The sequence below is a fragment of the Rhipicephalus sanguineus genome, chromosome 11 (genome assembly GCF_013339695.2).
Source record: "Rhipicephalus sanguineus isolate Rsan-2018 chromosome 11, BIME_Rsan_1.4, whole genome shotgun sequence".
NCBI classification, from domain to species: domain Eukaryota; kingdom Metazoa; phylum Arthropoda; class Arachnida; order Ixodida; family Ixodidae; genus Rhipicephalus; species Rhipicephalus sanguineus.
In genome coordinates this window covers 97,009,154-97,035,702 of record NC_051186.1, presented here as the reverse complement: position 1 = coordinate 97,035,702, position 26,549 = coordinate 97,009,154, and the positions used below count along the sequence as shown (strand labels likewise).

The following is a 26,549-nucleotide window of genomic DNA, read 5'->3' as shown; positions in this document are numbered from 1 at the left end:
GGGCTGCGCCTCCCTGATATAAAGTGGGTTCCGGGCAGGCAGATGTGGTCGAGTGTCATTTTGTGCTCTTTATGCCATGGCAAAAAAAAAAAAAAATTCAAACTTCCGGGGCGGGTGGTGGTGGGCATGGTCCCTGTGTGCCACTTCCTGGCTACGCCACTGCTCAGGATTGGGAGACAGCTAGATAGAGTGAGAGAGAGCTCCTTATTGAAAGGCAGAGAATTTAACCGGCGTGTGTAAATTCGCTGACTTGCTATTCTGCGTGGAGAACGGGATTGGAGACTGAAAGACACAAATAGAGAGATATATAGAAAAAAATATAAACAGTTAATATAGAATAAAAAAAAGGTAGAAACACAAACTGAACTTTTTGTCTCTTGAGCAGGGACGTGTGCGGACAGTGGCTTATTACGTGCTTTCAAGGTGCCATTATAGTTTATCGAGCTGACCGATGCTCTCTAAATATCTGAATAGTAGTTTGTGCACCATAGTACGAGTAGGTACCGCAACGTGGAGAGTTCGCTTGTCTAACGACGTTGGTATCGCAATAGCACACATTGGTGGGACGAAAGCGACGTGCATATCTCCTTGTTTAAAGGAGCCGATTTGATCACATGAAGTCTGTGTGTATGATTTCAGGCGAAGCAGTCCCGAAATAGTAACATATGTGTCTTGTAGTTTTGGAACTTGGTGAGACGTACTGCCCAACTACACAGCCCTCAGGGCTGGAACACATTTTATGTTGACCTGCACTACGTTTGGCATCAGGCCATATGTCCTGTCTATGCAGCGACAGATGCAAAACTTAAGTTCACAAAACAGGGACTGATCTGACGACCTGCTGCACTACCGCTCCTTGAAAAGCGCGCTGACCCCTGCGTCACCAAAGTCGTACAACGGAAGTGTCTAAAAGGACTACATTTTTAAGGTAACGGGCCCCTCATTTTTACCATTACACTTGCGGTGACGGGCTCCCTCACTTTTATGATTTTACTGCGCTGACGGGCCCCCTTCACTCTTACGATGGCACTGCGCTGACGGGCCCCGTCACCGTAGTCAGTGCCTTTCAGAAAATCGTCATATTGGTCCACATTAAGACGGAGTTTATATGATATGTTGCTCGAACTGAAAATCAGATTTACACCACACTGAAAGCAAATAAGCAGTTCTTCTGCACGAAAAGTTTTATCATTACAATTATTGTCTTAAGGCACAAAATAATTTTTGAAATTCACCATTGGCTGCAATCTTCTCATTTGGTCTCACGGCAGCTTCCTCGTTGAAGTACCCCATTGTCGTGAAGGGGGAGGTGCAAAAATTATTTTCTTCCTTAAAACAAAAAATGTAATGATAAAACTTCCCATATAACACGAACTGTTTATTTTCTTTCGATTGACCTCGACCGTCTTGTGAAAGATGGAACATCTGTGCGCGTTGCATTAGCTGTTGTAAACTTTCCTAGGGTGCCCCTCACAATCACACCTGCGAAGTACATACTGTACGCGAGCGGAGGGTAAAACGCGAACCTGCGTTGGCACCGTGGCAGATGACGCCTATAATGTGGATGAAGATGATGAATTGTAGCTCAACCTTTTGTAATGGGTTGGCATCTTTCAAACATCCACTCATTATGCATTTAGCGTGGTTTGAATGCCTGGTGGTTCTCGGTTTCCTGAACGCAATATTATATCTGTTAATGCGAATCTTTGCCCGACCTGGCGATTGTATCGGGTCTTTTTCTGTAGTAGTTTCAAGCACTGGCGTGACTCTGGGGTAGAATACTTGACTGCCACGCTGAATACCTCGGTTCCATTGCGGCTATTACCCTGATTTTTATTATTTGCGTCGATCGGATTTTTTCGCTCAGGGAGAAGGCTTATTTTTGGTTCATAACCAACGCCGACAAAATTTCAACTCCGACACATGCATTTTCTATGGAACTAGCTCTTAAACGCTGTCGCGTTAGTTTGTTTTATGAAAAATGCTACCGAAAGAAAAATCTGCCCGGCAGAAAACTGTATACGCGAAACGAAGCCCCTCAGTTGTGTTCAAGTAAATGCATCTCATAGTTACCCTTCTGATATTGGATTTGGTGCATCCACAGTCCCATTGATGAGTCAGTAGCAGGCAGCTCGAAAGAAAAATGACGCTCAGCATGCAATGTCGTGTTGACGAACATATCTCGAGGGAGGAAGGGGGGGGGGGTGGTTGTGTTCTTCATCATGACAACTAATGTATTCCGGAGTTTCTACTGTACTACTAAAGTAGGGTGCATGATGTACACTCGCGCTCCGCAACCATCAGCCGCCGTAAAACTTGGAAATCTTATCTGGCAGTCCCGTTGCATTAGGGTAGGCACTACGAGAGCCAAAGGCCGTGTCCCTGGGAGAAGGCAATGAGCCCGAAGAGGGACATTAGGTTTACTTAAAATAATAATCTTGTGCAAAAACTTGACGACATTGTTCCCTTAGAGATTGAAGTAATGCCTGATATAATTAAATATTAGGTGCCTACGCTTATCCCAGTGAAAGGGTGACATATGGAATCAATGACAGTGCTCAATTCACGTTCAGATTTGCCTGATTAAGAATTACGTGAGCATGTACTTGTCACAATTTTTTCTCCGACTGCTTCCGGGTATATGCATAGTTGTGTACCAGGAGGGGAAAATCATTCGTTAGAAACCGGCGGCATTGTTAGAGAATTGCTGGTTTCTGTGTAGTAAAGTATTTTCCCTTCAATTTACACAATCTTAGTACCAATCGCAAATTGGCATTTTGACATAGGTATATGTTTAATTTCTTTAGCCACTTTTGTCCTAATTGTCGATTCAGGGGTATTCTCGCTTTTAGCTTATCATCAATTCAGGCTTTCGGATGGACGACGGGCTGTCAGTGAAATACCCTGCTGGTGCGTTTAGGAATCGGAGTAGACTAATCGTACAATTATCAGAGCGCGTGAAAGTTATCTCGTAAAACAGAGCGGAAAATATCCGGGTTCCGACTCCACCCCGACGCCCGAACACAAAACATATCAGTGCCGGCAGCATCCGGCAGACGTCGTCTCACCGCTACTGAAAGGCACTCTCATTAGTTGGTCAGGTAAGGCGCAGCTCTCTGAACTGGTCCTAAGAGACCAATTGGCGACCCTTGGCTATGTCCGCACCGCAGAAGTTGCCAAGGGGGCTGCGTAAAGGAGCTCTACCCGCAGTAACCAGCAAGCAGGCAGCATTAAATTGGTAAAGTTTTTTCTCTGAACATTATTAAACATTCCGAATGACTCCATCCTGTCCAGCCACGCTGTCTGGACTGTCGCCCTCTGCTGTGTGAATTTTAATGCCAACCGTGTCCTAAGGAACCAGCACAAGGAACTTACATATTAAAAATACAGTTTGGTTTTTCTTTATTAGCAAAGCAGTCTTGATAGCGGCCAAGTTGAAATGGGTCAAATGGGTTGTCAGTGCATGTCTACATACCGGAACACCACCTGTCCCATCACTTCCTAATCTGCTCGAGGACCTTGTGGATCCTCCAGGGCAGATTCTCGATCCAGAAATCCTTGACAAACGCCGGCATTAGCTTTCCCATGATTGACGCAGCCGTCTTGATGACGTCTCCCGCACCTTCAAGCTGCACATCCATGGTTTCGATCCACTTCGGTGAGACCCAGACCGGACGGAGTGTCACGTTGTTCCCGACTTCGTCCACCTCGAAGCCGATGCCGACCTTGACGTGTTTCGCAAGTGTGGTGACGACGCCGGACTTGCCGCCGCAGTACTTCCAAGGCATCGACATCTTCAGCGGCGCCCGGGCAACCAGGCTAACGTCCACGCGAGGCTTGCCATTCTTGCAGTACACGCGCACGGTGCCGTAGCGCTCCAGGTGGGACAGGCCGGTTAATGTCGTCTCACCAGTGGTGACGCCGGGGAGTACTTCGTTGTTTTTGGACGAGTTGTTTGACCCTCTAGGAAATATGTACTCGCTTTGCATCTTAGCCAGGAATTGCTCCGTCAGAACCTGCCAGTCCTCATCGGGAATGTGGCATTTTGCTGCGAGATCAAGATAACATAATGAAAAGGCAAAAGCGGTGCTTTTATTTGGCAATACGATGTAGTTATGAATATAAGCTTTGGATGGTGTGAGAGCATGGGCACCTATGTTACCAAAACAAAAAAACGCCAGGCCTGCGCGGAAAGCGCAGCACAGTCACAGCGAAAGCTGGAAGAGCGGCATTTCTAGAGTCCGTTATAAACTCTCTTGTGGCTACTAATACAAGTACATTAGCAACGTACCCACTACGCCACAAATCATAATTTTTGGGAAGTTGGGAAGCACCCACCACGACATTATTCGTTATTCTGCGGAGAAGCGAGGTACCATCTGTGAGGCATTATGTGCACTTTGTTTTGCGGTGGTTGATGACGATGAAGAATTATGGCTGAGTCCTTTGTAATGGGTTGGAAGCTTTAAACGACCCACTAGTTAAGTAGTTCATATTGTGTGACGCCGGGTCGTTATTTAACTGTCCCACCCCGCTTTATAACATACGTTAACCGGAGAAACGGAGAGCGAGAGAGAGAAGGAATTAACATAATTAGAGCCTGAGGAAATGGATCAAGGGAGTCTGATGAGCATCCTTGGCAACCAATAGAAGCGCACTTGCCAGGAACCCACTACGCAATAAATCATCATAATTTTTTGAAGTAGGGAAGCAGCGAATGCAATTTTTCGTCATTCTCGCAACCCTCTACAACCAATACAAGTGCACTTGCGAGGAACCCACTACGCTATAAATCATTGTAATTTTACTGACACCACGAGGAAATGGATCCTGCGCTTATGGGCTTCCTTGGCAACCAATACAAGTGGACTTGTGAGGAACCCACTACGCTATAAATCATTGTAATTTTTGAGAAGTAGGGCAGCAGGCAGTGTGCCATTTTTCGTCATTCTACGGAGAGCATTGGTAACTGCTAAACGCATGTAAGGCATTATGCGCACTTTGTTGATGCTGTGCCTGATGACGATGAAGAATTATGGCAGAGCCCTTTCTAATGGGTTGGAAGCATTCAACAACCTCCTCGTTGCGCAATTAGCATTGTGTGACGCTTGGTTACAGAATTCGCGTTGTGCGACGCTTGGTGCTTATTTTACTCTTTTACCACGCTATATTGCATATGCTCATGTGGTTCCTTCCTGACATGAAGCCTGTATAGGACCTTTTTGCAAAGCAGTTTCAAGCACAGGCATGGCTCAGAGGTTGAATACTGGGCTCCCAAGCAGAGGGCCCAGGTTCGAACCTCGTTCCGTCCTGGAAATTTTTTCTTATTTCGTTTTTTTTCTTATTTCGAGCGATACTGGTTACGGACACCGGCGGCGGCGGACAACTACGGCGCCAAAAACGGCCGGTGAAATGATCTCATAAAAGCTTTCGCTGTAAAATTTAAATGAGGCACGAGTTCAGGGGAAGATTTCGAGAGATGGAAAATCCTTGCGCAGGAGGTGCCGCCGGCGCCAACGTTTAAACAAGCAGATGCCTTTTTCGAGGCAGCAACTGCTTTCCGTAGCAGTGTATGTGTACGCCTTTTAATCTCCTCCCCCAACGACATAAATGGAAGAGGGAAGAGAGCAAGCACGAACACAGTATGTTTACGCCTTCATACCTCTCACCCTTCTCTCGTTGTTGAAGGCGGATGAAGGCGTACCCATAAAAAGCTAAGGAAATAAGTTGCTGCCTTGACCAAGACAAGTCTGCTTGTTGAAACGCTGGCTTCGGCGACACCTCCTACTCAAGGATTTTACATCTCTCAGAACAAAAATTTTGCAGCGTAATAGAAAATTTGCTACATTGAATTTATTTCGAGGTTACAGTATCGTGAACAATTTAGACGTTGTTATTTAAACAAGAATAGATGCCCTGTATTTACAATGAGGAAAAAGCTGTTCACCAGATTAATGGTCAGGCAGTCAATAAAATGGTTTGACTTGATGTCGGACAGTGTGATCTCATTATGGTAATTACAGTACATTCAACAACCTCGGGGTTCATCTCTGCAATTGGTCAGTCGAGTGGCATTGAAGGTACTAATATTTTGTTGCTTCATATATGGCATTTATATTAACAGTGTAGAAAGTTCATGATAACACTAGTTTATGTTTAGATTGCGTCATCTCTCGGTGGGCCACTTTACGCAATTTCAGAATGCTAACATTTAAATTTGAACATGAAATCATCTTGACTTGCCGCTTACGCGCCCCAATAGTAGCTGTTTCTCAAATCTAGAAGGAAACGATGTTAAATGGAATAAATTACATTTCACTTGACATTAGTGTACGGATCAAACACAACATTTTATACAGGATTTCCCAACAGTGAACATTAGAAGACATTGAGGTGTTATCGCAAACCTAAGTTATTAAAACCGCCTCGCGAACTGTCCAGGAATTATATCAATGCAGCGCGGCGATTGTGATATTCAGAAGCGAAAATCTCACTCACAAGGTCCAATAGAGTCAATGCCGCCTACATCGAACTCGCAGAAAACCGGAATAGGTCTGATATATGGTGTAAATCACAATATATCGTGAATAGAAATTTCAAATAATTTACCGTATTTTAAATGCGGAGTGGAGCAGTGCCGTGAAGTTGGCTTCACCGCACTGCTCCACGATATTGAAAGGAAGGCGGCTTCACGTCAATACGCGTGGATTATTTCTTAAGTTTCATTTTTTTCCGGTGTTTGCAGTTGGGGTGTGGTGAAGGTGGTAGCGCAAACTCAGGACGAAGAAGACAGAACATACGATGTGCAGATTACATGCAGGGGTGAGCTACAATCGAGAAAATACAGTATCGTTGTAAACAGCGCCTCGGTGTCTTCATACGAGGCTGCGCGGACACGTCGTGTCCCTGAAGCATCCAGTCAGCCTTGAAATTGCTTGCGCTCCCAAATTCATGCGAGAAAGCCCACTTCAGCAACAGAAACCATCTTCATGTGAGGGGAAGCCTACTTGTTAGGGCGTTTCGCGTTGCCCGATGTTGCATGTATGAAGTGTTCCGGCCATTTTTGTTCCATGTAGCCGCATATTTCCCCAAGAATTGCCATTAAACCATTATTTGGTTCGAAAATTGTACCATATAAACGATAATTCGATTTACCCAAGTTCGACATAGTCGGGCCTGTTTGCATTCATTTGCCATCTTTTTATTATTAGAAGACCAACTATGGCGTTCTATAAGCAGGGAGCCACTCACAATGGGTCGTGGCGCAAGTTCATTCTAGAAAATGCTTTCTCACATTTGAAAAAGGAAGTTAATAAGAATAATCAGCATATCTGCCTTAAACATAAGTTGTAAATCGCTAAACATCTGTGCGAAGAAACCAAGCAGTTAAGATTTGCAATAACGTAAATAACAGGAAATAATAGAAACGAGAAACGAGTCAGGGTGTTTTCGTTTTAATATACTTGCGCTATTTGATATCTTCACTTAAAACGGCATACCATAATCACAAATTCCAGAACGAAGAATAGGTTAGGAGAAAACGACAGAATATTGGCTTCCTTACGCTGGTGACTCCTCAAGTTGATGGTAGCTTTCTAAGAGTACATTTGCTGAGTAGCATATATACCCGAACATTCACGGTTGCCCCACGGCCCTACTCATTGGTAGTCCTCCGCGGACACACTCATTGGTTGTGGTATATAAATAGTTCTATGCATACGAATTGAGATACTTAAGTGCCCACAAAGCTATAAGACGCGCTAATTAGCGCTATGATATGAAATACAAAATTGGAATTGTACAAATGCACAGAGAAGTGTTAAAACTAATATGTATCAAATATATGAAAAGAGCATTTGAGGCACTCAGTATGTCATGCTTTCAATATATAAAAAAACATTCACCGACGATCACGATACCACCTTAAAGCGAATTATGAGCGCGTCTTCGTGTTGGGGCAAGAGGAACTGTGTCTGAAGTTTTGGCTTTCCGCACGATATCGACTATGCCATAAATCATAATTTTTGTGAAGTAGGACAGCATCCACTAAGCCATTATTCGTCTTTCTGCGAATAAGCGAGGTACCCGCTACACATCGTAAGGTATTATGTGCACCTTGTGGAAGCTGCATGTGGCTTATGACGATGAAGCATTATGGCTGAGCACATTGCAGTGGGTGGGAAGCTTTAAACCGCACGTTCATAATGCAATTAGCATCGTGTGATGACTGATTATTTTACTCTTCTGCCACGCTATCTTTCATAGGTTAACGCAATTCCTTGCCCGACGTGACGCCTGTATAGGGTGTTTTAGCAAATGAATTTCAAGCGCCAGCGTGGCATTGTGGTAGAATACTGTAGTGCCACGCAGAGAGCCCGTGTTATAAACCTATTCGATCCTCGGTGTTTTTTTTATTTTTTTTTCATGTCTATCGGTTACGCCACTGACGGTGACGGCGATGGCGAGGCCGCTCAACGCAGGAACAGCCGCCTAAGAGCTGCGCTCTAAAAGTAAATAGACGTGTATGACAACAGGAATTATTAATTTTTTGACGCAGAAATATGTGGCGCAAGAAGAGTGTGCCTTTTGTAAACTATCGATATCTCAGACGTAAAACAACCAATGATCTTCAAAATTGGATAGCGCGAAATCGACCAGGACTACGAAAGAACACAGATGCATAGGGCAGGAGCTACTCGCAACTAAGCTTTATTCAGAAAAGTCTTCCTAGATATAAATTTAGACGAGTGGCGCGCAGGCGCAATGCACATGACAGTCAACAAAGCTAATCAGGATCGGAAGAGCAGTACATGTTCGCATCACAACGAACTTTCTTTGTCTTTACGGCGCAGCGCAATAGAAGTGTCACTGATACAATCACTATCTTTCTTTTTAATGTGATAAGCCTCTATTATAAGTTCTCTCGCCAGCGCATTCCCACTTCTGACCGGAATTCGAATGCTAATCAGCACTGGCTCACAGGTACAGGTCCTACAGTGCATAAGCAGATAAACAGTGAAATGTTTTTTAACAGATCGCTCGTGTTCTCGTGCTCGATAGTTGACGAAACGACCACTCTGTCCGATATAAACATTGCCACAAGTGAGTGGGGTTTCGTACAGGATGCCTACGGCGCGTGTGACGTAGGGCCGAACGTCTTTCTTTCCACACATCGTTTTTTAAGTGGTCCCGAAATGCGAGGGCATAGGCCAGCCAGTTTATGCAGCGCTGAATAAAACAAATGATAACGGCTTATTACTACTTACCAGGTATTGCTGACGCTAGCCCGAACGTGAGAGAAACCATCAGTACGACTCCTTGCAAGAACGCCATGTTTCCGCTTCCTTCGCACCGCAAAAATCACAGAAAAAGAATAACAACATAGTGATCATGTATCGGACATGTTCGTTTCCTTGACACTCCAAACAACGATACAAACGGTAACGGAGCATACAATATGTGCCTATGGCATAATTACTTAATACAACCTACATCTCTCTTGGCTGTCAATGGGGTGTTACCGCAAGGTTATATTGTGCAAGACATTATATTACATAGTGTATTATATATATACCATGTATCATATCATATATTTTATATCACATGATATATTGCGCAAGTCAAGATATACTCCGTGCGTATTCACTGATATTGTGATGATACATTGTTAATGCATCGGAAGGAGAGCTCCACATTTCTCGTTGAATGGTTGACGGGTTTACGGGTTTTAACGTCCCAAAGTGCAGAGTTTCTCTTTAACTGAGTCCTGTATCGAGAAACGTTGCTTTCAATTCTCCGTATTCCGTTGTGTGTTGTTGTCGTGTGGTAGTAAATAAAAAGGAAATATACCCATTCTTTCGCCCTTGTTTTATTTTATTCAGTGTAGTAGAAAATCCTGTATCTATAGATGATGATATGGCGTAGGTGATTTTTTAAGAGCCGCAACGCGCTGCCAAAACATCGTTCCTCTTTATAATAAACGTGTTGGCATTGGTGTTTTTCTTTCTTTGGTGGAAAATAATGTTTAGGTGTGAAGGGAACATAGGAAGCAAATAGGTTTCAGTTTTTTAGTGCATTTCGAAATTTAATATTCGGTATAAAAAGCAGATTCTTCGGAAACCTGTGGGTCCATCAATGATAGACCGGGTTTAAAAGAAACACCACGAAGTAAATAAATTATCACATAGTGAAATGTCAAGCTGTTCGAAATGCTCTCAAAAGCCAATAATATTAGAAACAACGAAGGCACAGTAGACGGTGCTTCACACGAGCTGATTGACATAATATCGCGTGCTGAAGCTCATTGATAGGATGAACCATACTGTCTTAACGTTAACAATAAATACGAATAATAAATTACTGAAAGAATTGGGAGAAAATTGATACGTACCACCAAAACGCCAGTGTCTGTGGGGCGTCGCCGTGTAACTGCAAACTTTCTGTATCCTCACGAGCAGCTCAGATGTGTCTTTGATGGCCCGCCGGGCACGGTTATTTATATAGCTTCAAAAATTGGCAACACATTTAACGTCTAACATCACAAACAGCGCTGCAAGGGCATAAAAGGCTTAAGCTGGCAAAACGGAAGACTAATGGCACGTTGTAACTGCTCGGCGAGCACTAGGTGCGCAATTAACGATGAGGCGCGGCGTTCGTCGAAAGGAGCAAGTCATCAAGGCGTGCCAAAAGAGCGGGACCTTCAAGGGAGCAATGCAGGCAGGTTGCAGCTGCCGCCTTTATCTTTGTTCGCATAATGGACGCTATCCAACACGACGTAACCACCAAATTAAGATGCCTACATAACGGCTTTCCGAGGTATTTACTGTATGAAACGGTCGCTGATTTGACGAAACTGTAAAAAGGAGAGGTTAATGCTCGGCAGCTGAGCGATTCCTGAATGATCGTGTTTCTGTGCACGAACCGATGTACACTTTTGCTTGCATGTGTTTTACGAATACTTTTGCGGAAGTCGACATCAAGTGTTATATGTCTTATAAAAGGTCAGCCATTAAACATACTTATATTTCTTGTTCATGCAGCATGTATTATTACAGGAACTTCATAGGCGATATTTGCTAATGAAATTTGCATCATTTATTTAAACCTGACTATATACATAAGTAAATCAAGTTTAGGCTATTCAATCGCGATAACGTGAGCGAATTTCCATATCGCAAGAGCAACTCAACTAAATTAGTTGCGTTGCCTTATTTAAAGGTTGTGTTCACAGATTGTAGAATATAGTCGCAGTAAGAAGGCCATTTGCTGTGTCTAGAAGAAACCTAATACCGTACTTCAAGTCTCATCATATTTTGACTGCACTAAGGAACAACGTTCTTTTGTTATTCAGAGAACATGCCACGAGGACATCTCTGCAAGCGTATTGAATCTGCCTTACGCCCGCCATTCAGTGTTGTCGTCCTGGTTACGCACATTAATTCAGCATGCCGCGTCGTAACGCTGCTACTAAGGTTATCATCATAGTTTCCCAGCATACAGTGGAAGGCGGTAAATTGTTCATAGCTAAATGCACTGCCCACTGCGGCAATGCTGCCGCATCACAAGTATTATACGGATTGCTCCATGACTGGTAGTATTCAATGTAGATATGTTTAAGGGTGTACCATTTTCTCAGTCGCATCCTACTTATCATAAAAGTCCACCGTGGGGGTACAGAGGTCACGGTACTGGGCAGCTGACCCGAAGGACGCGGGTTCGATCCCTGCCGCGGCGGTCGCATTTGGATGGAGGCGAAATGCCAGAGGCCCGTGTGCGGTGTAGACATGTGCGCCGGACCCAAAATCACCGGCGGCGGAGCGCCGGTGATTACACCTCCGGCGGCGGCGCGTGAACGGCGCGGTTTCATCGGACCGGCAGCGGCGCGGCGCGGGGGGAGGGGAGGAGGGCGAAGCAGTGAATGCGATAAGTACACGCCGTAATGTTACATGAGCCAGGGCTAGCAGCTAACTCTTTTTGCTCCGATCTCACTTAACTCTACAAAACGCTGCTGTATGGCAATACGGCCGCTCTCAGGAGAGAAGCGGTTTTCAGTCGATTTGTCGTATCAGTGGTCCGAGCGCGAAGCAGTGAGATCACAGCGCTCAAAGCGCGTAGAAGGTATAAGAGCCATTCGCTGGGGGATGTCTGCCGAAACAGCGCGTGTGCCAGCGCTCTCGACCGCGCTCTTATAGTCAAAGTTCACAGTTGTTGCTCGAGTTGCGCCGTCCCTCTCCCCAGATATCCCTTCCTTGCTCCTTCGCCCAGCAAATGATGCGCGGGGCGTTTCTTTCTGCTTGAGGAGCAATCGACGGCAGGCCTCGCACACGAGTTGATGTTATTCCGTGTGACGGAGATGGCCAGCTTGTTTCATCTCTGCTTTAACAATTTTCCTTGCCAACGGTCGCGAGCTTTTACTCGCGGGTAGAACATACAATGCGCGGAGCGATTTTATCGATTTAGAGTTTATACGGAACATGATGGCGACGATGAAAACCTGTCCTGAGTGTCCATACAATAGCTAACGCAATAAAAGATATACGAAAAACCGTCGAAGCGGGCTCGCCTTTTTCCTGGAAGGCTGCATCGTCTCCGCTGTAAAGAGTGCGTCCGTTGGAAGAATCATAATCCGGCGCCTTTTCCATTGGTTTAGTTCTCGCCTTCAATACCCTTCTTACAGAGGATATCTCCTCGCTACTTATTTCTTCATAAATCACGCGTAAAATGTCAGCACTAAGCGTTGAACCTGTCATGATTTCGCGCTTGTCGTACAGCCTGTTATCTCTGCATGCGTGGTCGCAAAGAGACAAAATCAAGCGAAATCAGTTAATCGCGCACGATAGTCGTGCGAGAGAAACAGGAATGGGTGGGCGGCTGCATAACATTGCAGTGTGGGAGACAATTCACAACTGTTATTTCTCGTATATGTATCAGTAGAGAGTATGTATCCCGATGATGTCGCGTGAATCACTGTTTTGGCATCACGAAATGCACCAAAAGACAAGAAACGCTACGAGAAAATAACGCGCTCGTTGTTTTTGTTTTTTGTTGTATTTTCAGAGCCTGTTAGGGGCCCTTTATCAAAACAGGTCGTGCAAACACCGACAGAGGATAGTAGTCAAGACACCGGAAATGCCACTAACAACTGAAAAATCACTCAGCGGCGGAACCGAAGGTAGACACAAATATTTGTCTGCGCATTCCCACGTAAGAAGCCGTACCTATCAATCAAGTGCAAGTAGTGGTCTGCGTGAGAGATAGTTGTTCACTCTCTCGAGTTTTCTCTCATATCCGTGTTTCCACGTCATGTCTTCTTAACATTGACACCTACCAACTAGCTAAGCTATATTCTATGTTTGTCCATTCCCTTTACTCTGTATTTATCGATTTGGTCGACCTTCGATTAAGGCTGTCGATGCTCTACCAACTGAGCTACCGCGGCGGCCATCCCCCCGTCCACTTTATAGGGTATATTTGTACATTTAAACATGGGAGCGTCAGTCATCGCCGCCAGTAGCCTTGACGGTGATATATATATACATATAGAATCTAACCTGCAAGAACAACTGGTTCAGAAGGAAATGTTTCCGCAGAGCACGACCGGAATTCGAACATGCAACCCGTCGCTCCACAGCGCCATGCGTTACACAGCTCCGCCACGAAGTGTACAACCTACAGAATACGAACAGCGAGCTGTCTATACACGCTATGTAACCGAGGTGCTTCCGAGGTGCTTAGCGCCGAGGTGCTTCAGCGGGGCAGAGACTTGTTCACTAACACGCAGGAGATGGCGCAAAGGGCGCGCTTTAAAGGTCGTCGCCCCGTTCATGTTTCGCATAAGTTGGGATGCGCTCCTCCGTCCAGCACTTTGATCTACAGGGCGTGGTCACCCGTGCTCGCGTACTTATCTATGGGGGGGGAAGTTTGAAGGTGTTACGCTTTCACTGCAAAATTTGCGTTGAAGGTATATGCCACACAAATGTTACTTCGCTCGCTGCAGCAGCGGCGTTTGCGAAAGGAGCGAGCATCTTTAGTAAAACCGAAGTAGGTGCTAGCTTGTTGTACATAGTCCACATTTGCAGCGCGTTGCTCAAGCGCAATGAAGGGCTCGCGAAAAGAATGCACAGGTACACACAAGACGGGCGCGAACAAATATCACTGTTGTTAGGATGCACAGGTCCTGCGCATACCTGTGTGTTCTTTTCGTGCGTCCTTCTTTCTGTTTCAGCTGCGCACTGCAAGTGTTGTGCTGTTAGTATATCTGCATATAACATTGCAATTTGTTGCTATCACATTTAAGGCACGTTCACAGCAAGCGCGGATTCGGAAAGCGGACGCGGATTATACGCAAAAGCGGAAAATCCGCGGCCGCTTCTCCGAATCGCTCCCGGACCAATTTTCTCCGCGCGGAAACGTTGGCCACTTTGGCCGCAGTCATTCAGGGCCGTGACTCGCGCTCCCAGAATCGCACCGTGCCGCACGATGGCGACACGTCCACCGTAGATTGGTGAACTCCTCCGCCCACGCGGCGGAGCGTGCAGAAGGCAACGCTGTGGTCTGAACAGCCGTGCGTCCTCGCTGACTCTCCGCTTTAAAAATCCGCTTGCCCGCTTGCGTTCTCCACGTTCGGTGTGAACGTGCCTTTATTGCATCGCCCTTACAGTGAAACTGTGACTTTTATTGCGATAAAACTCACTCTTGGCTTGTTGTTGCCGTTGCCGATATGTCCCGCATACGTATGTATGTATATAAATATAACAGCGGCAAAGATAAAAAATTCAGGCAAAATTTTCCGAGGTACAGATTCTAACGGGCAGCTCTGCGCTCCGCAGCGCGTGGCGTTAGACGACTAGATCACGGAGAATATGTCTTTCAGCATAGTAACAGCGATACACTTATATACACCGTCTACCGCTGGCAGTACGCCGAGCTCGCAAGAGCTTCAGCGTGTTCTCTTGATCACCAGCGAGATGGCGCGAAGGGTGCGCTTTAAAGGTCGTGGCCCCGCTGGTTGCGATGCGTGCGCGTCTGCTACCTCAAGCAGCTGTACAGGGCGTGGTCGCCCGTGCGCGCGCGCTTATCTCGTGATGGGGGCGGTTTGTACGACGCGTGCTTTCACCTTAAAGTTGACGTTACAGAGCGCACAAAGTTATATCGCTCGCTGCAGCTGCCGCGTTTGTGAAAGGAGCGCGAAGCTCAAAGGCAAAGTAACAACTGTGACTGTTGTTAGTTCGCGCTCAACCTGTGTATGCCTGTGCGTTTGTTTCGTGCGTCCTTCTTTGTGTTTAATCAGTGGGGTTTAAAGGGACACTAAAGAGCAAAACGACTTTTCTCATATTAGTAAAGCACTCTTTGACGATACCAAAAGCGCCAGCTTGCTGCGAGAAGACTCTTAGTAAGCAGTAAAACGCGCAAAATGAAAATGTGGGTGGCGGCGCCACGTTGAAGTTTCCGCATCATTAGCCGTGACGTCACATGTTCTGACGGTGCCTACTAGGGACTACGTAGTTCGTAATCGGTAAAAATGAAGTACATTGTCCTCCGAGGCGGCCATAGACCTAACATACCATGTTCGGGGTAATTTTCTTGAGGTAATCGCGCCAAAGTTCGATAAGTACACTTTGAAATCCATGACGTCACGCGGGGAGACTTCGGCGCAAAATTTAAAAATCAGATTTTGAACTTCATTTTCTCTTTTATTAATCAAGCTATCATGGCGCAGTTAACGACATTAGAGTTCTCAGAGCACAATTTATCGATCTAAACCGATTCATTGTTTCTCTTCAGTGTCCCTTTAAGTGTCGAGCTGTGACGGTTGTTAGTTCACGCTCGTCTTGTGTTCTTGTCATGAGGCGTTTGTGCTCGAGCAGCGCGCTTGAAGCTTCGAGCTCCTTGTCGTTCTTTGCGTTACATTCCAATTTGTTGCTATCGATTGGCCGTAGCGGCGAAACTGCGTCTTTTTTCTCTCAACCATTCTTACCTCCCATTTAGGATGCTTACTAAATACGGTTTCCTTCACACCAAGCTGGCAAAATATTCTATATAGTCGAAGACGATTATATTGTAATCTATACTGGCATAAAATTTCTTTTCACCGAATGAGCAGGTTGCGTTACAAGAGTGGAAGTTGATAAGCAAACTGCACCAGGTTCAGAGCAGCACGTGAAACCGAGAATAATATGGTGCACTTTCAACACCTCTGAAAGACGGAGAAGGCGCCAACACATTTGTTTTAATGGCTTTGTGGCAGTTTGAACTTGTAGAATTAACGTCAGCCAGTTGTTTAAAGCTCAGATATAATATAGAAGTCTTGCGCATCAGGTAAGTACTTGAAGTTATGTATTTGAAGTATGACATAAAATTCACTGTTCTTAGAGAAAATAATTATAATAGTTTCATAGTACTCTTAGCAAATAAGCCACGGCTATAAAAAATGATATTGATCGACAGGTAATAGGAGAGTATTGTCGGCTTCAGGTGGTCTTGCCTTGTAATGTGTGCTGGCCATCATCCTGCCCAGGTGCCTTCTTTCGGAACAACTGGCAAACGCGTTTACTCTTTAACCCCTCGACCGTTTTGTACGAGCACAGCTCGTCCTTGCCGAGTTGTGCCCAAACCGTTCTGGACGAGTGTGGCTCGCCCCCTTGAGATATCTCCCCAGGAGCATTTTGAACGAGACTCCCTCGTTTCCAGGCCAGTTCGTGTGTCCTTACACAGATGGTAGCAATTGCTTGCCATTGTTTTTTTACTTTAACAGCCATCTCACATTTTTTCGCGATATGTGTTTAGAAAATGTCATCCAGTGAAGGCGACGCTTGCGTCGCTCGTGCATCGTAGCGGAAAAGAAGCCCTTCGCCATCGTACAGCTCTTCAGGCGTTAATTATTCAGATAATGTCGTTTAATTTCATGACTTCGCGCGTCAGATTCTTCAGGTTCTCGACGATGACACTATTTCCCGAATCGTTACAGACACTAATAGGCCACGAGACAATAAACTTCGTTACGCTAATTTGAGTTAATATATGCTTGAATTGTTTTTTCGTCAGTCAAGACATGCTTTTTAGAAGCCAAAGATTCGGTATCAGAATTTCAAAAATATACATCTTTAGACTGTAAACCTCTCAAAAATAAAATGGTTGAAGGGATCACGAACCACTCCTCGGGCTTGGCGTGAAAAACACCCTGGAATGAGTCGGGCTCTTCTCAGGAATATATAGCCGAAAGAATTTTTCGAAAAGGCAAAGTAGCACCGGATATATGGCGATCGCTATGTTTACCCTCTCAACTCCCTCTCAACTCACTTCATTCCGGAGGAGAGAGGAAGCGCCGTTCTAGGTGCCCTGCCCAGTACATAATGTAACAAAACACCCATTTGGGCTAGTTGGTAACGGTTCATATCTTAAAGCAAATAGGCGCACTCTGGGAACAAGGACAAAAGGTCGTCGGTTCCTCCTTTTTGTCCTTGTTCCCATAGTGCGCCTATTTGCTTTAAGATATGAACATAACGTAACCTTGCTTCAATGTTTCCTTTTCCGTAACTTGGCGGTGTTGACGGCTGCTGCTGCAACTAATAGTTCCGGTCCGCTGCTTCTCGCTGCGTGGCGTGGTCTATCGCGTCTAGGTTGTAAGCCCTGACGCGATCTATTTGCATTGACACTGTCGTTACTTCGCTTATGTCGCACTGATACTGATACTTCGCATTGGTACTGTCGTTACTTCGCTTCCTGACTTTGCTGCCGTCTTTTTTTTCAACAAATTCATGAAATCGCAGTGTCCAACTGGTATGAGATGGAATGACATGGAATGTACAGACCAGAAGGCGCATAAGAATTTGCGCAAGAACTATGTTTAAAGCAAGTATAATTACTTAGTATGGTAGATGGCGTTTCCAGGACAACATAGAAGCAATCGGGGCAGCACAAATTGAACCTGTGCATGAGTTGGGGCCCACCGACGTCTTCAAGGCACTGGGGCGTACAAAACTGATGATCGGTTACCGCGCATACCTGATCATATCGAGGGGTCGCGAAAGAAATGGCTTCTCAAACTCAACTCACCGCCATGATACCTCCCCCCCCCCCTCTCCCTGCACGCACACACCTGCGCCACGTATATAAAACTTACAGAACCTAAGCTACGCCACTCAGTTTATGCGCGCATTGTTTGCGGGCGCTCCCTTCGAAGTGTTTGGCATCTGCATATAGCATCTAAGAGCACAGAAACTCAATCCTGTCCCGTTGACGATGGTGACCAATGTTGCCGAGTAATAGAGAAGAAGAAAAAAACACCGATGATTATGACGCGCCATAATTTCTCAATTTGAGTGCAAGTATAGTTTAGGTGTGGCATATTTTGTGGCATATTTGACCAAGAATACCACCCCAACATGTATTGGTTTCTCGGCGGCGGCAAAGACTTTCTTCCGCGTCGCAAAAGAGGGTGCCTGAGCGGCTCACAGCGCCTGAGTCTCTTGCCGGGATCGCCGAGCCTCTGCTCATATAGCAGCAGCGGCGAACGGAGCAGCTCTACAGGTTACGTCGCTCTTTTTTCTGAAAGAACTGATTAACACTATTTTGTAATATAAGTAGAATAAAGCGGCGACCAGCGTGACTGTGCGGTCAATCTTTTTGTACGATACATTGTATTGAACTGTGGTGGCGTTCCACAGAAGTCGCAGCAAACAGTATCAGTAGTAATAGCGGTTTGGGCATAGAAAACACGCTTTTTTCTGCAACTCGAAAAGGAGACCTCCGTTGACACAGCGCTATGTTCCCTCTGTCGCTCTTTTCCCCCTTCACTTTTCACTTTTAACGCGAGAGCGTTAAATAGCTTGTTTCGCCGAAATTCCGTTGCCTGTGTCGGCATCGTTGGTGGGGAGCGCAAAATTGACGTTGTTCGTGAGAATAAATTCGACATGTATGCAAATAAATAAATAATAAAAATGATGGGTTCGAGGGGACTCGAACCCACGCCTGTAGCTCGCTGGGTAATAGGAAAACATGGGCAAAGTTAATTGCATTGTTACAAAAGTGGATAGCTAAAACTAAACCACAACAGAAATTTCCCCGACACGACGCCTGCACGCGGTGTTTTTCTCGAGCGGCTTCAAGCAATGGCGTCGCTATGTGGTACAATATACTCGACTGCCTAGCAAAATGATCGGGTTCGTTTCCGGCTCGAATTTTGACTTTGATTCTTTTGGCCATCTGATTTCGCGCTTAGTGATAACGGTTCCGCCGACTCCAGCACCAGATTTTCTACGACACAGGATCCTTAACCCTCCCACGTTAATATTTAGCGAGTCTGTTCTCTCTGTTCCTGAGTCGAAATAGAGTTTGAATCACGCATGGCGCCTACCCACGTTGTAAGGGCCACGACTAGCTGGTACGCACCACATGTCTCTGAGAGAAAAAGTTTCATGACCCACGCTGCGACAGCGACTTTACTTCATTAGAGCGATACTGTTAAAGAGCTCTTTTTGCAGAAATCAAATTTTCGAATTAGATGCAAATAACAAAATGATGAAAATGTTCCGTTCAAGTGGGAATCGAACCCAGGACCACTGTTTGTAAAGCAGGTCTTCCACCACAGAGCCACGCCACTGCTTGAGATAGATTCTGAAACAAAATGACCGCGTGTCTGCGTGCTTGGCTGCAAATGTCGTCGAAAGACGATAGAGGTTCGCTGCGTTAGAGTTACTGTATATGCTACCTTTGGGTAGCAGAGTTGCGCATAGGTCTGGCTAGCAACCATGGCTATGTCGCGAAGACTCACTCCATTTTTGCACGTGGCATGCATACCGGGTCACCGGTCGACATGTTTGGCGTGTTGAAGACCGGTGATTTACTTTCATATGAATGACTAGTGTCAGTCTAGTTCGCTGCAGCGGCAGCCATCGAGAAATACAAAAATTGGCCGCAGCGTCAGCTTCTCCACAACGCATGGTTGCTAGCGGCGTTTGGAAGACAGATGCGCAACTCTGCTACCTAAAGGTAGCATATGCAGTAATTCTACGCTGCGTCTGCGCTGCGTGAGATATGGGCGATATCTAGCAATACGTCGGGGGGGGGGGGGGATGATTCTTAAAAGGAAGAAGGAAATGAAAATGGAAATTGGGTGTGGAGTGCGCGATAACTGTCTCTCAAGTGAGGACACCTCAACCGATACACTCACGGGGGATTGGGGTCTAAAGGAACAGTGAGAGTGAAAAGAGTATGGTAAAGGAAAAAAGAAAGGTATGAGTGGAAAAAACAGTGAGGGGGGGGCAGGAGAACGGGCGTCCGAGTCACCGTGGTGAGTGGCTAGAAAATTCGTTCGACTAGGCCGGCATCCTCGAGAAAAGCGAGTAGGGCCGCAAGGGCTGATCGGCGACGGTGCACGTGGCCGGTGGGATGGAGCAAGTCCTGTAGGGTCGCACACGGCAGTCTGACGAGGCGGTACTTCATGGCGAGCCGCTTCCGCGAGTGTTTAGAGAAGGACAGTCAAACAATAGGTGGCACAGGGTTTCGATCGCGCCGCAATCGGTGCAGTTCGGTGCAGCGGCGCCGCGAAGACGATGCCTGCGTTCCGCGGGCCACACAGAACCGGTCCTCAGGGCAAGAAGAAGCGCGCGCTCGCGGCGAGTGAAACCAGTGGCTGGGATGGGAGGAGGGGGGTGTCCGGAGGCGACCCGTGCGTCAGGATGCTCGCGCACCAGCTCCCGGCGAAGGTTGTTGCGTGCCGATTCGAACGAGCTGGCGTAATCCGTCAGCGAAGCCTCGGCGGAGTGTGCTCGTTTTGCGAGTTCGTCTGCAGCCTCGTTGCCCGCGATGCCGACGTGTGAAGGGAGCCACTGAAGGACCACATCACAGCCTCGTTCCTGGAGGGCCAGCAGGCTGAGAGCGGCACGCTGAGCAAGAAGGGGGCCTCGTTCCTCCCTCGCGAGCTGGCGGAGGGCAGGTTTCGAGTCGCAGAAGATTGCTGCGCTCGTGACGGCCGGCGAATTGCGCAGGAGGTCTGCAGCCAGCTGGAGCCCGACTAGCTCAGCTGTTGAGGATGCACAGTATCGCAAGCGGCACTGTCGTTCCGAGCTGAGCTGAGGGGCTATGCAGGCGGCCGCGGCTGAGCGATCCTGCAGGACGGACCCATCGGTGAACACCTGCGTCCTCCCGGCCAGGTCCTCATACATCCGCGCCGCGGCCTCCTGAGCAATGGCACTGATGGGGGTGTGGCGTTTGGATCGAATGCCCGGCAGGTGCAAGTTCACTCGAAGGGGCACTCGACGGTGAGGGGGTGGCCAGCGCGAAAGGCGTGCGGGGTCGTCAGCCACAACACCGTCGTACACGTCGATAAGTTGGCCGACACGTGAGTTTGGCACAGCACGTAACCGCGAGAGGAGGGGACCTGCATCAGGCGCTCGGTGGAGACGCTGCAAATGGCACAATGCGCGCAAGTCCGCCGTGAGCGACGCAGGCCACGCACGAGCCTCCGCGAGGGTCTCGGCCACACGAGAGCCACGAGGCATTCCGTGACACATGCTGATGACTCGGCGGTGGTCCTGGTCGTTCAGTCGCCACTGTGGCGCCTGGAGTTTGCAGATCGGCAGTGCGTAGTGGATGGCAGACAGAGCCATCGCCTGGAAACGAGCTTGTGCAGAGGGCTTGGTGGAGGGAAGTTCTTTCCTTCCTCTGTGGCAGAGGGCTTTCTTCGGCGCGTCGCACTTTCAGTGCAGCTTAGGAAACTAGGGTCTTTGCAATTGCGTATCTATGTATTTTCTGTTAAAGGAACCCACCACCTAATACTTACCTGTGGTGTCGCGCCTCAGATATGCGTAATATTTGCTTTTTGATCAACAACGTTCACAAGTATGAACAGCCGTACCAATTCAAGATGGGTGGGCGGTAAGCAAGCGGTTCAACTTTGGCCGGGTGGCTGAATCGGGTGACAGACAGACAAACAGAATGACAGACAGGCCAAAATTTCTGCTTTGAAGTTCCCCAAGAAAGACTATCTTTAAAAAAACTATGCGAATGTCGTGTATAGCAAGGAGCCGCCTTAACGCACAAAATATGCATGGCAGAAGTGTATATTTGCATATTTGCACCAGGCATGGAAACGCGTGAATATTGCAACGAGTCGGTGTTTTAATGAGCCACCCATTATACAGCGCTCAGGCATAATTTTACGTCGTCATCAGCAAAACCATCAACAAGGTGTGCGTGTGCGCGTGTGCCCTTACGGACGCATAGTGGGCGCTTTGCCGATTCGGGAAAAGAAAGATTGTGGCGTAGTGAGCGCAACCGCAGCTGTAGTTGTAGTAGGCATTCAAGGACAGTTTTAAACGGGCAATGTTACTCGCACAGACGTTCCTTTCGTTGCGGCATGGTTGAGGCGTTCACCGCGAAGCCTGGCGAGCGGGGCCCGATTACGCTATCGCGTTCTACTCTTGAAGGAGAAGCTCAAGCGTCCTCTAAGTTTTATTTGCACTGGTTTCCGGTGCGATCTTGGTTGCTTCTCTCTGTCTCTCTCTTTTCGATAGCACGTTGCCAATAATTCTGTGCCGCTCTCCACGTTTGCTCCCTTCTATCATCCATTTCGCCAAGAGCTCACTGGTTTACAAGACGACGCTAAAGGAACGAGCGGCGCTTAATAGCTGCGCTCAGAAATCTGCAACCAAATCGAGCGTCCTACCGGGGCAGAGTGCTGAACGTTACAGAAACTAAAACCGAAACGAACCGCTGCAGGCTAATGAACGTCCGACAAGCACAAATGTTCGGCAGGCCAGCAACACAGTGCACGCGAAGCGATCAGCACTGCAGCGTGTGCTTCCACAATATTTGTCTAAACTACACGCAATATTCCAAAATGTGCGGTATCTAAAATGTACGAATGAGCCCTATTACAATTTATGCTGCATCTGAAATTCAGATTCTGCGCACATTCCAGCCACCAGCACCTTTCTATCCAGCGCACGAACACATCTGCTTGTTCAACATTCTTCTTGCATGGATTTGCAAAATTGTCCACAACCAATCTATTTGGATTCCTCATAAAATTTATTTACTGCGCATAAAAATTACCTGTTATTCGACCAAGCTTCTTTTGGGTAGCCTTGTAAAAATGGCGTCCACAGAAGCCAGCCGCGTGTGCACCCAAACTGAATCCTATGACATGTATATTTTCTGGAACCAATTTGCCTTGTGATGTTTCGATCATATCTTGCAGCAATCTCGAAATCAACACTCCAGGCGTAGGGCTGTAATAATAGGGAAAGGCTGCTCCTTTCAGCCACTTCACAATGAGAATATTGCTGTCAGTCTAGAAAGAAGTCACAGTTTTACCCGAAAGGCGAAGTGCTTATTGCGATATCAGTGCACTTTACACCTCTATAGGTTGTTTTAGTTGCCCGTCGTGGCAGCTAATCAAATAACGCGTCACGCTGCCAAGCTAAATGACACAGTTCTAATTCTCCGTCAAGGTGGCCCCATTTCAATGGAAGCAAAGCATCTTGAATGATGAAAATTATTCCGCAGTGCCCTGCTAAGAGCGCCCCATGTTGATGGTGTGGCTTTGGCTTGAGAAACATCACATATATTGCTTTGTGTTTCAGTAGTATTTAAAGGAGTTAGCATTTAACTGCTAATAAAAGTTAAAAAAAAACATGGCATCCTGCGCGCACAGGCAAGCGCGATATCTTCCTCGATGAAAGTGCATGCTAGATTTCGCAGCGCTGACGTGTTGAACAGGGCACATATGCCCCAATCGTACAGGTGTTGCGCCAGCCACACCACGAGTGCAAACGGAAGGAAGAACGGGAATCTGGTTACGTCTAGCTTCTGTGAAATAACGGGGCCTGCATGAAAGGACCCACGTAGATCCGGGATGTGTATGGAGTTAGCGCATTTGAAGAAACCAGCTATCTCGATCGGCGCGCTGAACCTATGGAGCTGAAGCGTACAACTGACAAGAGAGGACATTTTATATAAGATATAAATTGTAGAAGGCAAAATGTATAGAAAACATCAGCACACATTTCTAAAATATATTGACTTCTTACTAATGACGCACTTTACATTAAACGGCTCTTCGGATTCTCTGAGATACGCGACAGTTACCTGTCATGCCTGTCGACTTGGTAAGATAGAATAAAGTAAAAAGTAAATCTTTGCAATCTTTAATAGAAAGTACATGTGGTGCAGCAACCTCTAGGTGCATACACATTCAATCACCATTTTTTTCCTATTAAGAATCGTACCATGCCTGAAAGCCGCCAGCCAGCGGCTCCGATGAAATGAAGCTTACATGTGAGAGCCACAGATTGATTTTTGGGGACTGACCAGGAACCAGATAGCTTGGGTAGTTTATTAGGTGGTCTGATATATGCAGCTCCGTTTTTTGGTGTTCTTCCCGTGGTAAGTTTACCTTCTCTAAATTCTAACAGCCACAGCTCTGCACTCTAAAAACTGAAACTCCTGTATTGGGAGTTAAAGAGCTGTGTTACTCCCGCAGATCTCGTTATACTCTCTCAACAGAGAGGTGCTTTACTTCCATTTGCCAGGAGGAGTGAAAAGGCCTTTCCTGACGAGACAAAGTGCCTGTTCCACTCCTGCATCCCACGAGAGAGAGCTTGTTTTAGTCATGCACCTCTCCAAATATAACGAGCTGTAAAGAAAAGTTTGTGCGTTCTAATATCTTTGACAATAGTTCAATCGATGAAGTGACAGCGATACATTCCTCGTCCCCTTATCGCGACGACAACCGTTGACATGCACAAAGAATCCGCGATCATGAACTCACGCGATTATGTTCACACGTATGTACACTCTGAGTCGTATACTAGTTATACACTGACTAGAGGTGGTGCGCCGCAGCGTACGCAATAAAATGCTGTGGACAGAAAGGCCGACAAAATAAAAGACAAAACGGGGGGGGGGAGGAGGGACTGTTATGTTTCGCCTTTGAAACGCGACAGCGATATTTGTACACACGCACGCACGCACGCACGCACGCACGCACACACACACACACACACACTAACACACACACACACACACACACACACACACACACACACACACACACACACACACACACACACACACACACACACCCTATCACCTTCTCAGTCGCTAGCTTGCCTTCGCTTCTCGATGGAGATGTATACACGGTGCCGCAATGAAAGCCAAAGTGGAAACGCCCTCGAATTTGGCTGACGACCAAAGCTGCTTTTTCGCTGAGAGAGAACCAATGACAGCGACGTCGCCGACACCGGAATTTCTGCTAAATGAGCTCTTTGACGCTATCGCATTAAAAAAAAGTCACTTTCGCCGCAACGGCGAAGCAATGAATGCGATAGCAATAAATTGTAATGTAACGCGAAGAACGGAAAGCAGCTTGAAATTGCCAGCGCGTCGCTCGAGCCCAAAGGACGCACGAAAACAACGCACACAGGACGAGCGCGGACTAATGCGTCACAGCTTGACACTTGAAGCGCACTGCTCAAACAGAAAGCATGTGGGAGTCACGCTCATCGCGCGGCTGGCGCCGCACGTGCTGCGCACCAACGATGCGCGTGGCACAGACACTGGCTTCAAAAGGAGCAGCCAACGCGCCGGCTGGACAGTCAGCGATGGACCCGCGTGCATACGCGTGGTGTGCCCCCCGGCGGGCGTAGGTTAGTGGGCGGTGTCGTGGCCCATGAGTTTACGCGTTTTCTTTTTGTTTCTGTTAATGTTTCTGGTAGAATAAATATTTGAGTTTTTTGCATCGGCTGCGGCGATTCCTGGGGCAGACGGCCCGAACCCCCCTCATCTGGCGCCCGACGTGGATGGTGCCGTCTGGTTCCAGCAAGATGGAGGCAGCGATGCAAGCATTTCGTGAGGCGCTTCAGCGGTTGGACGAGATGGCCGTGGCCCACTTCGAGGCCAAAGGAGTTTCGGTCCCGACCGTGGCCGAGGGAAGATGGGCGACTCTTCTGGCTCGGCAAGTGGTCCCACCGGCACAGGACAAGGAAGGACTCGAGGCCAAGTTGCACGACGAAGACAAGCAGGAAGAGGCCGAACAGGGGGAGAAGTCGAACGAGGGTGGAGTCGACCCCAGCAGGGTCAGCGAAGAAGCCAGCTGGGACGCCGAGGACTACAAAGTAAGCGCCACGGAAGTTTCGACGATTGGAGAGGCCGAAGACAAAAGTCGCGGGACCGAGGCGACCCTGATTGTGCAGGCCACCAACAACCACAACATGGAGGCGGACGCCGAGAACGAGCGTGTGTCTGGTCCGGCGAAAGCGAGTGGAACTACTCGCGAGTCGAAACCTGCCGCGGGTGTCTGCGCCAAGATGCAGGCCGCGGAAACCGGTGGAGCAGCAGCTGTAGCGGATGCCATGGAAGATTCTCCTGAGGGCAGAAAAGCCGGGACCGAGAAGGCCGCTACGCCCAACGAAAAGACTGCCTGCAAGCCCGCAATGACGGTGGCAACGGCAGCCGCGGACAACGAACACGCCTTCAACTTCCGAGTGAGCAGCCTGGCAAACACACTGAAAGCGGTCGACCACAACGCACCGTTCTGCGAGCACGAG

General features: G+C 47.3%; 1 protein-coding gene across 1 annotated transcript; it reads right to left on the bottom strand.

Moving 5' to 3' along the window:
• Window positions 1–3,420: 3,420 nt before the first annotated feature.
• On the bottom strand, window positions 3,421–10,602 carry LOC119373331 (uncharacterized). Its single transcript, XM_037643358.1, has 3 exons — window positions 10,391–10,602; window positions 9,267–9,344; window positions 3,421–4,048 (listed from the first exon to the last, which is right to left on the bottom strand). Exons 2-3 carry the CDS (start codon window positions 9,331–9,333, stop codon window positions 3,495–3,497), a joined length of 621 nt encoding a protein of 206 aa, XP_037499286.1. The 5' UTR covers window positions 9,334–9,344; window positions 10,391–10,602; the 3' UTR covers window positions 3,421–3,494.
• Window positions 10,603–26,549: the final 15,947 nt, after the last annotated feature.